General features: G+C 40.3%; 1 protein-coding gene across 1 annotated transcript in view; it reads left to right on the plus strand.

Annotated features, from left to right (window-relative positions):
• The window catches only part of slc25a32b (solute carrier family 25 member 32b), a 52167-nt gene extending 37066 nt beyond the window's left edge, over window positions 1-15101 (plus strand). The window contains exons 5-7 of the mRNA XM_072570621.1: window positions 4777-4890; window positions 11201-11346; window positions 14285-15101. Coding sequence (XP_072426722.1) covers window positions 4777-4890; window positions 11201-11346; window positions 14285-14414 — 390 coding nt within the window. The 3' untranslated portion in view covers window positions 14415-15101. The remainder of the gene's footprint in view (window positions 1-4776; window positions 4891-11200; window positions 11347-14284) is intronic.
• Window positions 15102-15377: the final 276 nt, after the last annotated feature.

Raw genomic sequence — 15377 nt, forward strand, 5'->3', positions numbered from 1 at the left:
GGGGTACTCTGAATGCTGCCAGGCTGGGTTCTCATACCAACACAAGGCAACAAAAAAAAGGAAGGAGAAGATTAAATATGAGGGGAAGCTTGCCAGTAACACAAAGGAAGACTGTGAGAGTTTCTTTAGATTTATAATGGGCAAGAGTGGACATTGGACCCCTGGAAAATGATACTGGAGAGATAGTAGTAGGGAACAAGGAAATGGCAGCAGAACTGAAGAATTACTTTGCATCAGTCTTCACAGTGGAAAACATGAGTAATATGCCAAAAATTTAAGAGAATTAGAGCTGAGTATGGTGGCCATCACCAAGGAAAAGTTGCTAGAAGAACTGAATGGCCTGAAAGTGGATAAACTGCCTGGACCAGAGTTCTAAACGAGATAGCTGAAGAGATAACTGAGGCGTTAGTAGTGATCTCTCAGGAATCACTAGTCAGGGAGGATCCTGGAGGATTAGAAAATTGCTAATGTGACACCCCTATTTAAAAAGGGAGAAGGCAAAAGATATAAAATTATTGAGTGATTAGCCTAACCTCAGTTGTGGGTAAGATTTTGGAATCCATTTTGAAGGATAAGTTTTCTGAATACTTGGTAAAATAGGGCAAATTGAGCATGGCTTCATCAAGGGGAGTTCATGTCTGACAAATCTACTAGAATTCTTTTGAGGAATTAACAAGCAGGTTAGATTAAGGAGAACCAATGGATGTTATCGACCTGGACTTCAAGAAGGCCTTTGACAAGGTGCCGCACAGGAAGCTGCTGAATAAGATAAGGACTCATGGTGTTCCATGCAAAGTGCTAGCATGCATAGAAGATTGGCTGCCTAGCAGAAAGCAGAGAGTGGGGCTTTCTCAGGGTGGCAACCAATGACAAATGGTGTTCCACAAGGCTCGTGTTGGGACCACAACTTTTTACTTTGTACATTAAACTGGCTAAGGGCATTCTGGCTAAGTTTGCAGATGATACAAAGGTAGGTGGAGGGGCAGATAGTATTGAGGAGGCGGGGAGGCTGCAGAGGGATTTAGGCAGGTACAGAAGCATGGGCTATTTTCTAAATGGGGAGAAAGTTCAGAAGTCTGAAGTGCAAAGAGACTTGGAAATTCTAGTCCAGGATTCTCTCAAGGTAAATTTGCTGATTGAGTCGGTAGTTAGGAAGGCAAATGCAATGATGGCATTTATTTTGCGAAGATTGAATATAAAAGCAGGGATGTACTTCTGAGGCTCTGGTCAGAGCACATTTGGAGTATTGAACACAGTTTTGGGCCCTGTATCTCAGGAAGGATGTAGTGGCCTAGGAGCATGTTCAGAAGAGGTTCATGAGAATGGACCCAGGAATGAAAAGCTTAATATAAGAGGAACATTTGAGAACTCTGGGAGTATACTCAATGGAGTTTAGGATGAGGGGGAGCTAATTGAGACATACAGAACACTGAATGGCCTGGACAGAGTGGATGTTGGGAAGATGTTTCCATTGGTAAGAGAGACTAGGACTCCAGGGCACAACCTTAGAGTAAAGGGAAGACCTTTTCGAAAGAAGATAAGGAGAAACTTATTCAGCTAGAGAGTGGTGAATCTATGGAATTCACTGCCACAGAAGGCTGTGGAGACCAGGACATTGAGTATATTTAAGATGAAGATAGATTCTCGATTGTCAAGGGGATCAAGGGTTATGGTGAGAAAACAGGAGAATGGGGTTGAAAAACATTTCAGCCATGATTGAATGGCAGAGCAGATTCAACGGGCTGAATGGCATAATTTCTGCTCCTATGACTTATGTCTTATGGTGTTATACATATTGCATTAAATGGATTTATCACCTTGAAATGCTACTAATGGCTTTCAATGGTTTGCTTAATCTTTGATGTGTCTGCTCTTGGGGCCTGGAAGTCTGGTTTTATCCCAGAATATAATCCCAGTCTTTTGCTTTACTAAGGCAATATCTGCTCCATACATCTAGTGGTGTTTGTGTGTCAGGAAGGGTTGAATTGCCCTTTCACACTTCTTGATGTGTATATGTGCCTTCCTGGTTTCAATTTTCTTGGCTTGGATCTTGCAAGGAGTTGCCCCTGGCAGAATTGTCTCTTGTGTTTGTCTTAGCTCAGGTGTTCCCAGCATACGTCTCTTTTTGGCCAATTTTGATGCCCTGTTTCTTTCAGTTGCTGCGCCTGTATTTCTGGCCTCCATTTATTAATAATTTTTATTTCCCTTGAGCAGTCGCAGGCTGCTACAATTGTAACTATATCCTTCTTTATATTAGCAGTCCATCTTTTAAAATTTCTTGGTTTTTGTCCCTTTTTACTGATACTGAGAAAAGTGAATCATGTTTCTGTTTGCGAGCTCTGGAGTGCTTTGACTACTCTTTACGTAGAGATATGAACAAAATGCAGCTCAATCAATCCAAGGGCAGTTCTGAGGCAGCCTTTCTTTAACTCAGAGTCCAGATGCTACTTGGTCTTAAAGGTGGTGTACTCACTGCTTCAGAAAGTAACGTCTTCTACAGCTAAAAATGTGCACTACCTGATTTTTCCAATTTGCAAAACTTTACTTGTATTTCATCTAAATAGCAATCCTACTACCACTTTAGTTTATAGTCAAAAATGGAAAAAATATTTTGTCTCTTATATAATGTATGCTGGTGATACACAATTTTCATCTCACCACTTCCACCCAAGACCCCTCTACTATCTCAGACTGCTTGTCCAACATCCAGCTTGGATGAACTGGAATTTCCTCCTTTTAAACATTGGGAAGCCATTGTCTTTGGTCATCATTGTAAATATCCCCTAGCTACTGATTACAAACATTATCTGTCCACTGCTTTAGATTAGTGCTTACAGTTCTGTGTTCTCTTTGATGCAAAGCTTAACTTCAAACTCTATACATATCCTCTCACAAGTAAAAAAGATTATCTACTTTCACCCTGATGTTACCCATACCTGATCTATCTCAATTCATCAGCAGAAACTCTCAAACATGCTTTTATTACATCTAGAGTCTCCCGTTATTAGTGTTTTCATGACTGACTCCCTATTGACATTAATTTAAACTCTGCTGAATCACTCTGCCAGTATTCAGCTCTTACAAAAGCCCATTCACTCATCATCCCTATATTCACTGGCCAAGATGAGCTTCCAGTCCAATAGTAACTTAGTTTTTAAAATTCAGATTGTTATGTTCAGGTCCTTCCATGGCCGATCCTTCACTATCATTAACTTCCTGTAGCCCCGCAACCTTCTAAGGAGTCTGCATTTCTCTAATTCAAATCTCTTGTGTGTTCCTTACATCTTCTGTCTCTAAATTGATGGTCGTGCCTTCTACTGCCTGGCTCAAAGTTATGAAATTCCTCCGCAAACACTTGCATCTCTCATTGATCCTTAAGACCGTCCTATCAGCTGGGCAAGTGTCTCTTTCTTTGGCTGAATGAGAGTTTTGGTTTGATTGCATTCTTGTGAAGCATCTTGAGACCTTTGTTAAGTGCTTGGAAGGGGGTTGTAGTGCTGGTAATAAGTCTCAAGTTGTTTTTAAATGCCTAATAGCATCACCGATCGACCTATTTTTATTGTTCACTATCAAAGCCTCTTAAGAGAATGAAGTACAATCCTACAACATATAAACTGTTTTCTTTCAGACCTCATTATTGGTAATGTTTGCCTAATGTAAGTCTGATATTGTATTTTGTTTGTATACAACTCAACCCAATTTCTTTTATTTAGAAGCATAACAGGATACATTGGTGAAGGTTTGTTGTCTGTGGTTAATTTGCTAAATGTTCTTAAAACAAAGTGCTGGAAAAATTTAGCAGGTGTAGTAGCATCTGTAGAGATACTCTGCTTTTCACTCTACCGACAGTGCCAGATCTGCTGAGTTTCTTTAACACTTGGTATATTCTTTCAGTTTTCCAGTATCAGCACTTTTGAACAAATGAACAATTCAATGATTTATTTGTTGTCTCCCATGTAGGGAGATACAGCGAAAAGTGTTCTTTCGCCACAATCCAGCACTATTTTGAGGTACAGGAAGAATAAAAGAAAATACTTAAACAGACTTCATCTTCATTGGCCAGGGTCCTAAAACAAGGCTCCAGGACTTTGGCAAGGTCCCTACTCTGGGTGTACTGCATCCAGGAGACCACACTTGAGCCACTGACACCACTATAGTCAACAACCTGTCATGCTGCTATTCTCCAGGCCTATTGCAGCAAGAAATCCCTGCTCTGCCATTACTGCATCTGACGTCTCACCACCATTCCAGGAGTCCACGCATCAGCATGTGAATCCAGGAAGCTGTGCCATCACCACTCCAACTTCCCTGCAACAATGGGAAGATGAAGAAAAGGAGAAAAAGACGAAAAGGACAGAGAGCAAAAGAATATTGACTGGCCTGGAGCACAAGGGCTCAGCAGGAAGACAACCTGCACTTGCTCATCGGGAGATCCTGGGCTGAGGTGGAGCTGTGTTGGGCTTGTCATGGCCTTGTTGCTGTACTGCCGGAGACTACCTTCACCTGCCACTTTCCAAGCTTTTAAAAAAATGAAAATGAAGAGAAAAGATTAAAAAAAAGTAAAAAGACGAAAAACAAAGCAGGCAGTAGCAACTGAGCCCTGGGTTCATCTCTGCTGCTGTGCCGCCATATTTGTCCACGTCTGTGTGGGCCACATATGGGAGTCCTGGTTTTTATTTAAATGTTTTTAGCTGTTTATCAAGTCTTGGTTATTTGAAGCTAATTATACATAAACGGAGATACTGTGATTGAATTGTGTGTCTCTTTCTTTTTCAGGGATTTGTGCCTGGCCTTTTTGGTACATCACATGGTGCTCTTCAGTTTATGGCTTATGAAGAACTAAAGAAAGAATACAGCTTTCATAAAAATGTGGCAGTAGATGCAAAATTGGTGAGTTGTTAAGTGTAAGTTTAATTTGTAATTGTATAGTAAACTACATTATTAAAACATTCTGGTCTGTTTTGTTGCAACCAGAAATCTCTCTTCAGATCTGAGAATGCTTAATTAAGGCTTAATTTATGTAGATTTAGTAATTTCTTTAAAGCATTAGTATGCATTGATGCTGATTTCTTCTAATCTTTGTGCACGGTTCTTATCAAGATATAGCATAATATTCCCTCTGATTTCAGTACAATGCTTTCACAAAATAATATAGTCTTTATTTTTCATCCTCTTTCTGGGAGGTCAAGCTGTGGCTGCACAGGGCATTGGTTAGGCCACTTTTGGAATATTGTGTGCATGTCTGGTCTCTTTTCCCCCCCCCCGCCCCCTGCTATTGGAAGGATGTTATGAAACCTGAAAGGATTCAGAAAAGATTTACAAGGATGTTGTCAAGATTGGAGGGTTTGAGCTATAAAGAGAGGCTGAATAGGCTGGGACTGTTTTCCCTGAAGCGTCAGAGGCATGACGTTAGAGGTTTATAAAACCATGAGTGGCATGGATAGGGTAAATAGATAAGGTGTTTTCCCTGGGGTGGGTGAGGGGGAACTAGAAGGCATATGTTTAGGGTGAGAGGGGAAAACTTTAAGAGACCCAAGGGCCAATTTTTTTGAGTATATGGGATGAGCTGCCAGAGGAAATGGTGGAGGCTTTTAAATTACAGCATTTAAAAGGCATCTGGATGGGTATATGAATAGAAAGAGTTCAGAGGGATATGGGCTAAGTCCTGGCAAATGGGACCTAGCTTAGGTTCGGATATCTGATTGACATGGATGAGTTGGACCAAAGGGTCTGTTTTCATGTTGTACATCTGTATGATCCTATGATGAGTTAATAATTCCAGCAATTTTGCAGTGATTGCTCATAAAGGTGAGTAATGCTCAATACAGTCCCACAAGTTTTGAATTTCCTGTTTCTTATCATGGTCAAGTGGCACTGTCTAGAAAGGCCCTATGTCAACTGAAGGAACAAAAATGAAGCACAAATGCAGGCCTGCTTGGGAAATTTCAAATTCTTTTTTATTTTAATAGTTATTGCACCATAGAGGAACTAAAAATTCCTTGGAGTACGTCAGGAAAATCCACCTGTTCATTGACTTGAGTTTTCTTTTACTTCTCTCTTCTATCTTCTCTTTCCATTACCTGATTAATTTGTTTTATTTTATGGGAGGGAAATTGGACCAATCCTTCTCAAATAATCATTGTACCTCTTTTACACACGAGGACAGGAAATGTCCAGTTCATAGTCCAAAGATGAGTCCAGCTTCAACTTTGGATAAGCTTCAAACTTGTCCTTTCTAATACGGAACAGATGATCACCTTTATCAGAATACCCTGGAACACCCACAATGTGACAGCTGATTGCCAAAATCTCAGCTTCATGAAAAAAAAGTTAAAAATCACACAACACCATGTTATAGTCCAACAGGTTTAATTGGAAGCACTAGCATTCGGAGTGCCGCTCCTTCATCAGGTGGTGCTTCACAACGACCCGATGAAAGAGCGGCGCTCCAAAAGCGAATGCTTCCAATTAAACCTGTTGGACTATAACCTGGTGTTGTGTGATTTTTAACTTTGTACACCCCAGTCCAACACCGGCATCTCCAAATCTAGAAAAAAAAGCAACTTGTATCAAAACTATGAATATTCTGTTGGAAGCTTAGACTGCTGCTGTCACCGCAATAGGTGCCGGGGAATGGATAACATTGTTCCATGAACCTTCCCACACCGCACATGAGTCACCAACCTGTTCTCCAATAAATCCATTAAATTGCTGCAGTGCTATCTTGGGAGAGTAACAATGGCTCTGTGGAACATAAATTTCCTCTCCTCTTAGGGGAGAGATCCAAGCCCTGACACTCGGCCAAAGCCTTTGCTGTTGCCTGGTCAACAATCATTTCAACAGCCTTAGCTAGTGCAGTTACTTTTCTCTGCAAGATAGAACACGGTTGCATGGTAGGGAAGAGGGAGGGTTGCAGCAGTGGGAATTGTGGAGGGTGGCTCCATGCAGAGGTGGCAAGGGAGGGTGATTGCATTTATTTGAGAGGTGGAAAAAGTAAAAGGCTGCATAGGAGGAAAGAGAGGGAGGCTCCAAAAGGGGATGGGAGAGAGAGAAAGTAAGGTGTGTGGATGGGGGAGTCAGTCGAGGCATTACAAAAGGAGAGCAGAATTAATCTGTATATGAGGAGGGAAGGATCAATCTCAAGAATGGTCAGCATGGTTTTGTTCAGGGAGTTCATATCTGACCAATTTTAGTGTTTTGAAGACGTGAAATGTATGATGAAATTTACTTAGACGTCATCAAGGCCGAGCATGGTAGACTAATAGCAAGGTCAGACCCCATGCGATCCAAAGAACTTTGGTAAGTTAGATCCACAATTAGTTGTGGGCAGGAAGCGGAAGGTGACAGTTGACTGTGTCGTCGGAATATGGAACTCACTGCCTGTAAGGGTAGTAGAGGCAGGAACCCTCGTAACATTGAAGAAATATATAACGTGCACCTGTGATGCCAAGATATATGAGACTGAGGGTAAGTGTTGGAAATATGGATTAGAATAGTTAGGTGTTGGTTTTGTGCGGATATGATGAGCAGAAGGGCTTTTTTTCATATGGTGTGATCCCTGTCTCTGTTTTATGCCTGTTGTGTCAGTTTAAATACTGTGGCTTCTAGGAATTTTAATGCTTACCTGGAGTGTTGTGGATTTAAATTTGATGGGCAGTTCAGGATGTTTATGAATTCTTCTTCTTCTTTACGAGTCCAGTTAACCCACATGTCAATATAAATGTAGACAGTAATATTACTCCCCATGGCTGCATCATATAATAATAAATGGGTTGGTGAGAATGAAAAAACATCCCTGAATATCAGACGTGGCCCAAACAAATTGTCAAGTTACGCCTGTAAGGAAGGGGGCATCGAAAAACTTTGGGCTCTGTTCCAGAACTAATGGTTTCTGCTCTGTCACCAATCTCATTTAGATTATTTTTGTAATGTGTTGTGTTATTATTGCATTTTTCAGCTGGTTTATTCATTAAATTACATAAGCCTTGATTTCCTTTAAAACACATTAGATTTACCTTTTCTGTTATTTTTTATTCTCCTGATCTCAGTTAACCAAAATCCAAGGTTTTCTGAGTTTGAGGTCAGTTGTCAGCAACTTTCAAATTTGGGCCTCTATATCCGGTTATCCTTTTTGCAAAATAGTTTTCTTGCATGATATTGGTGTTTTCAGCATCATGTGCAATATTATTGACATTACACCTATTCATTCTCATAATGAAATCTACCACTGACTTTTCTATTGTAACGGTGCTTCTTTAAAAGTCAATGCACAGGAGCATTGATATAAGAAATACCTGGGAAAACTTTGAGTTCACTTACAATATTAAGTAAAGTTAGAAATTGCATCACATTCAGAAAATTTGTGAAAATTGGCATGTCTGCAACAATCTCATCTATTTGCTAGTATTTGCGTCCAGAATCCTGTATCTAAGGTACTGTAATTAGCCTTTTAAATTGATACAGGTAAGGTAAATATATTTCATTTTAATGCACTGTTGAGAAATTGATTCTTATGTTAATGTCTTGATACTATTTTAAACCAACTGACAAGGGGTGCAATAGTAACATGCACCGACTTCTACCTCACTGAAGCCAGACACCAACTCGCTGACGACACCGCCTACTTTCCCCTCCCCATATCACCAAACCATCCTCTCCCAAACCATCCACAACCTCATCACCTCAGTGGATCTCCCATCCACAGTCTCCAACCTCACCATTCCCCAACCCCGCACCACCCAGTTCTACCTCTTATCCAAAATCCACAGACCTGACTGTCCCACTTCACCAATTGACTCCTCCTACTCCTGCCCTACCGAATTCACCTCCTCATAGTTCAACTCCTTCCTGTCCCCCTTGGACCATGAACTTCCCACATACATCCGAGACGCTGCCCAGTCTCCACCACCTCCATGACTTTTGATTTCCTGGCCCCCAACACCTCATCTTCACCATGGATATTCAGTCCCTAGACACCTCCATTTTTCATGATGTAGCCCTCTGTTTCTTCCTCTCCAACTGACCTAACAAATCCCCCTCCACCAACACTCTCATTCGATTGGCAAAACTGTTCCTCACCCTCAACAACTTCTCCTTTGAATCCTCCCACTTTCTTCTTACCAAAGGGGTAACCATGGGTAGCCACATGGGCCCCAGCTATGCTTGCCTCTTTGTAGGATACATGGAAGAGTTCCTCTTCCAGAGTTACACTGGCACCATACCTCACCTTTTCCTCCACTACATTGATAACTGTCCTGGCGCCACCTCACATTCCCACAAGGAGGTTGAGCAGTTCATCAACTTCACCAGCACCTTCCAACCTGACTTCAAGTTCACATTAACTATCTCCAAAACCTCCCTCCCCTTCCTGGACCTCTCCATCTGTCTCCAGCCACATATTTTAAAGCCATCTCTTCCCACCCCCACATCCTCTAAAACCGCAATCCGCCACTCCCAATTTCTCCCCTCTCTGCTTTCTCTCTACCCAGGAGGAGTAATTCCATTCCAGGGCATCCCAGATGTCCTCCTATTTCAATGACAGCAATATTCCCTTCCACATAATCAACAATGCCCTGCATCGCATCTCCACTTCTCACACCTCTGCCCTCGAACCCCACCCCTCCAACCGCAACAAGGATACCCCACCGCCCCTCACCTTCCACCCCTTGAATCTTCGGATACAGAGCATTATCCTTATCCTCCACCATTTTTGTCACCTATAGTCATACCCCACCACCAAAAATATATTTTCCTTCTCACATCTACCTGTGTTCCACAGAGACCATTTCCTCCACGACTCCTTCAATAAGTCCATGCACCTGACCACCCACCCTCTACAACCACCATCTTCCGCTGCCACCACACGTGACAAAACCTGCGCCCCACACCTCCCTTTCAACCTTCATCCAAGGCTGTAATGGATAATTTCAAATCTGATGAGATTTTCCTGCACATCGACCCACCTCATCATTTGTTGCTCTTGATGTGGTCTTCTCTACTTCGGGGTGACAGAACACCAACTTGCGCAGTGTTCAGGCAACATCTCCGGTCCTCACACACCAAATAACCTCACCAACCTGTGACCAACCACTTCCACTCCCCCTCCCACTTCCCCAAGTACATGCAAATCCTGGGCCACCTCCACCGCCAAGTCAAAGCCACCTGCCAACTGGAGAAAGAATACCTCATCTTCTGCCTTGGGATCCTACAACCACACCGCATTGACAGTGTGTGACTTCACCAGTTTCTCTCACCCTACCTCATCCTAGATCTACCCTCCAACCGGCACTGCCCTCTTGACCCATTCTACCTGTCCATCTTCTCACCTATCCACTCCACCCTCCCCACTGACCTAACATAATTACCTCCTACCTACATCCATCCACCATAATCCCTCCATCCCTCCCACCTACCTTCTCCCTGCCACACCCCCCCCCCACATTCCTGATGAAGGACTTATGCCTGAAATTTCACCTTTCCTACTCCTCAGATGCTGCTGACCTGCTGTGCATTTCCAGCACCATACTTTTTGATTCCAACTCTCCAGCATCTGCAGTCCTCACTTTCTGCTATTATGAACGATGGGATTTATTAACACAAGATGTCTATAATAGAGTTTTCAGCATTTTTGTCCCTTTTGGCGAGAAGACAGAGTTTTAAAAACAAGTGCACTGACCGTTCTTTAGAATCCAGTCTAAAGAAGAGTCACTTGACTTGAAACATTAACTCTGCTTTCCCCCACTGATGCTGTCAAGCTGCTGAGTTTTGCTAGCAATTTCTGTATTTGTTTGTGATTGCCAACAACCTCATTCTTTGTTTTATTCTTTCATTTGATAGTTGGATTTTAGTTAAAAACAGATAACTATAGAGTTAACTGGCTGCCAACAGACTTTGTGATATTCTTGCATTGTAAATAAGCTTTGTCTAATTAGAATTTGAATAGCAATTCAATTGTAGTGATCAAGATCCATCAGACTTCCTTCATCTACACCGGAATTGCCAATGTCCATTCTTAATATGCAATAAATTAAAAGAAGAACATAAAAATCTGAACTACCTCGAACTCTAGTTAAATCATCTGAGTATTCTAAAGCATTCAATTAATTGAAATGATATAATGTAATATAGTTTAATCAGTAGACCTGTGTCAGTTTTATTGTAATTGTAAAACTTCTATCTTTTTTCTGCTATGTCTTCCTAGAATCCCTTAGAATATGTAACAATGGCAGCATTATCCAAAGTTTTTGCTGTAACAGCAACATATCCATACCAAGTAGTGCGTGCTAGGCTACAGGATCAGCATACCCAGTATTCTGGAGTAATGAATGCTATAGGAAGAACATGGAGGTAAAGTCATAAAGATTGAATAAAACTGCATTTATATATTACGTTGTACTCAAGATTGTGCTATACTGTTTGTTTTGCCAATGAGAAATACATTGTCTGGAAGATAAAATTGTTAAGCCAAAGATATGCAGCATTATCACTGGAAAATTAATTTATTGGAATAATGCTAAACAAATTGATCATCCAAATTTTCTTTTCCTTTACCCATCTTTTATAATTGTTTGGGGCTTACAATCCCCTCCCTCAGCATTCCAATTGATGGGAACAATATAAAGAAGTGAATCTGCAAAGAAATTGAGAGGTGCAAAAATTATCCAATAATTCAGTTATGCTAACGTAGATATAAAAGATAATACAGTAAAGGGCAGAGAGAGGAAGAGATTCCACAGTGTGACAGAATAATTTGTTTGATCAGTATTTTTACAGTCCAATGAGAAAAGAGATGTTCTTGTACCTGTTCTGGGGATTGAGGCAGGGATTAGGAGAGTCAAGAGAAGTATTTCGGGAGCAGTGATCATAGTATCAAAGATTTAAGTTAGTGACAAAGAAGAATGACAGACAATCTAGCTTAAAGATATTAATTGGAGATGAGATGATTTCAGTGGGGTGAGATTGGATCTGTCCCAAATAAATTGGAATTGAATGTTGGCAGATAAAGCTAACAAATCAATAAGCTCCTGAAATGAATTGGTCTGATCTGAGTCAGAATCCCAGTTTCTGACTACGTCAGATTAAAATGTCACCTACTTGCCTTCCCAGACTTTTTTTTAGTTGGACTTCAGATGCAGGATGCATCACAATAGATGAAGTCCAGCAAACTACCCAGGCAGCACTAAAATGGAGTGACACAAACCATGTCCCATTTTTTAATGATCTTAAAACTATGTTGACTGCTGCTGAAAGTGAGTAGAAACAGAAGGTAGTGGGCTGGTGGATAAGGGGGTATGCTGGCAGATGGGTGGATGAGGGAGGGTAGAGTTGGCAGATGTATCATCACCCCCCAGTTTAAATTTGCTGGCCAACTACTGCACAGTAATTGCACCTGAACTGCCAAAGTATCCTGATATCCTGCTTTCAGGGTACATCCGGTTTCCAGCTATCCAGAGATCAGAATTCCTGAGCGAAAGAAACTCTGGATTTGATGAATATTTTGCACTGGATGCCAAAGATAGTAGTCCAAATATTCTGAGGAGTGGCAATCATAGATTGCCTGATTTTCTGTTAGGACTGAGCTCCATATTTCTGACTTGTAATTCTTATCCCAGTTCCTTTTAAAATGCAGAACTACCTGAAATTCAACTGTTCCTTCATAGTGCAGGATAATTGGGAGAAACGAAACCAAGCCCTTTTTTTCAAGGTAGTAGTTAAACTCCAGCAGCACAGCCAGCCACTTTGACTGCTCCAGTGAAGGGGTAAGTTATGGTGAGTGTGGGATTGAGATAGCAATTGTTTAATAGATTGGATTGCTGGGGGAAAAGAGTGCCTTTAAATTTTCATTTATATTAATGTTGCTATATACAAATTAGATTAGATTCCCTACAGTGTGGAATCAGGCCCTTTGGCCCAACAACTCCACACCGACCCTCCAAAGAGTAACCCACCCAAAGCCATTTCCCTCTGACTAATGCACCTAACGCTATGGGCAATTTAATATGGCCAGTGCACACTTTTAATGTATATGTTCGTCCAATTAAAAGGATCTTTTGCAGCTCGTATAACTGCTGGACATATAGCAAGCATATTGACCTGGATTAACATTTTTCACTGAGCATATGGCTTCCTTACTTCCATTCTTCAACTTGGCATGGGTCAACTGCGTAAAGGTTTGCAGGTGCAAGCACTATTCCAAGACTTGAGTATATATGCAAGTACAATGTCTGCAAGGGTTTCTCAATCTCTTTGCCTAAAAGTGACAAAATACACCAGGAAAAGCTGCTTCAGCCAATCTTCCAAAATTATGGCAAAAGAACCTGGCAGTAATTCCAGTGTTAAATTTTAAGTCCTCCAAGGGAATGCCATAACCAAATAAAAACAGAAATTGCTGGAAAATCACAGCAGGTCTTAGCAGCATCTGTGGAGAATAATCAGTGTTAATGTTTCACAAATGTGACTGGGACAACACAATGATACAAGTTAAACATTGGATAGCCAGAGAATTTCTAGAAGCATGGCATTCAGCCACTGGCTCCATCAACAAGCAGATTGACCTAGACCCAATATACTGGCCACTACAACAAACCTGAAACGGCAAGAATGGAACCCAATAAATGCCAGAAGAGACAGTACAGCAGCACTTCACAAAAGGCTGTAAAACACTGAAGTTGTCACCTAGACAAGGGACGAAAATCTGTAAATCAAAATACCAGCTCGACGAATATCCTCACAACCACGACAACCGGCACCTGAGCTACAAATCTTTACACAAACCTTAATATTTCCGGTTGAGTCACCCTTCCTAAGAACTGACATCTTATAGTATCTGCAGTTCTTTTGGTTTTTAATGCTGTCATCAGAGTTGCCATCTTTCAGATGGGATGTTCGGCCACTTCAGTCACTGAATTGGGTGTTACAGACATAATCCTGATATCCTAATATTTTTCCTTCACTTAATATCAGATTAATCGTTGATATTATTTGCTGTCTGTGTGATATGCTGATAAAATTCAGAACTGTTTTTGCCTCCATAACAGTAAAAAGTAGAACAGATTCTAATTAGTTGTGAAGAACTACAAGCCATCTTGACTCAATGATCAGTAAGGGCAGGAAATTTAGAGTACCTGATGTTAGCCTCCAACATTAAAAATGTAATATATAGAACACTATGGATGGAAAATTAAGTTTTTTTTGTGTTGTGACTAAAATAATTTCTGAGAAGAAAATGGAAGGTTACACTTCAATGTGTAATTATGAAATTGAAAATTGCCACTTTCTTTTTCAGGAATGAAGGAGTTCATGGATTTTATAAAGGAGTTATTCCAAATGTGCTTAAAGTGACACCTGCATGTTGCATCACATTTCTGGTATATGAGAATGTATCTCAATTTTTACTTAGTTTCCGTCAGTGCTGAACTTTGGACTGTTTCTCAGCATTTGAATCACCGAGACTTATCATTTTACCAACCAAAACTGCAGGCATGAGAAGATGATCAAATACTATCTAGTTAACACTTTCAGCTGTCTTTAAACTGTCTTTCCCACCCCCTCCCCCTAGCTGTAGTAGTATTTCTAAATACTGGTCTTAAAAATATTATTTATTTCATTTCATATTGTATAAGTTTGTATAGCCAGCAGATATTTTTAAAAATTCAATCTCTTTAATTTATGACATGAGTAGATATCATTGGCATTTATTGTCCATCCTCAAATTCAAAGGTAAACTTCTGAGTGTCAAATGTTACCTCTGTAAAATGCTTAATACTTGACATTTTGCTTTTTATAAAGAATTCAATTTCTAGAAACTAAAATCAGCAAATTACAGAGCAATTGATGTCAAGTTGAATTGATAGTTGTTTTGTGTTCTTGCAATGGTCTTTTGTAATAAAGTACATTTGTTATAATAATGCACTTTTAATGGAGATTTGTATGTTTGCTTAATAAATTATTAGAAGTTAATTATGATTAAATGGGGAAAGTTTATGTACTGTATTCTGGAAAATTTACAAGTCTATATATGAATGTAATGTAATCCTGCTAAATCTGTATAATGTGGTGAACTTTCCACCAAGTGGCAGAGCTAAATAAAGAAGTTAATTTTTGGGCCTGTGTAATTACATCTACATTACAAAGGAATGAAGCTTAGAGTCTGAGTATCTGGTGTTGGTGGTTTTCAGCTCCCAAATTATAATTTTAAGAATTCATACATTGAAGCTTATTCCTGCCTAAAATACTTGTTTAATTCCTGGTCTGAAATGAGTAACAGTTAAATGTACTAATGGATAATCCTTTTGAATCAAATACAAATGTTTAAGATGTATGAACAGGTTCATGTAGAATAAATCTTAACATTTAAACCGCTACTTGTATTGTCATCT

Source organism: Chiloscyllium punctatum, chromosome 5, assembly GCF_047496795.1.
Source record: "Chiloscyllium punctatum isolate Juve2018m chromosome 5, sChiPun1.3, whole genome shotgun sequence".
Classification (NCBI taxonomy): Eukaryota; Metazoa; Chordata; class Chondrichthyes; order Orectolobiformes; family Hemiscylliidae; genus Chiloscyllium; species Chiloscyllium punctatum.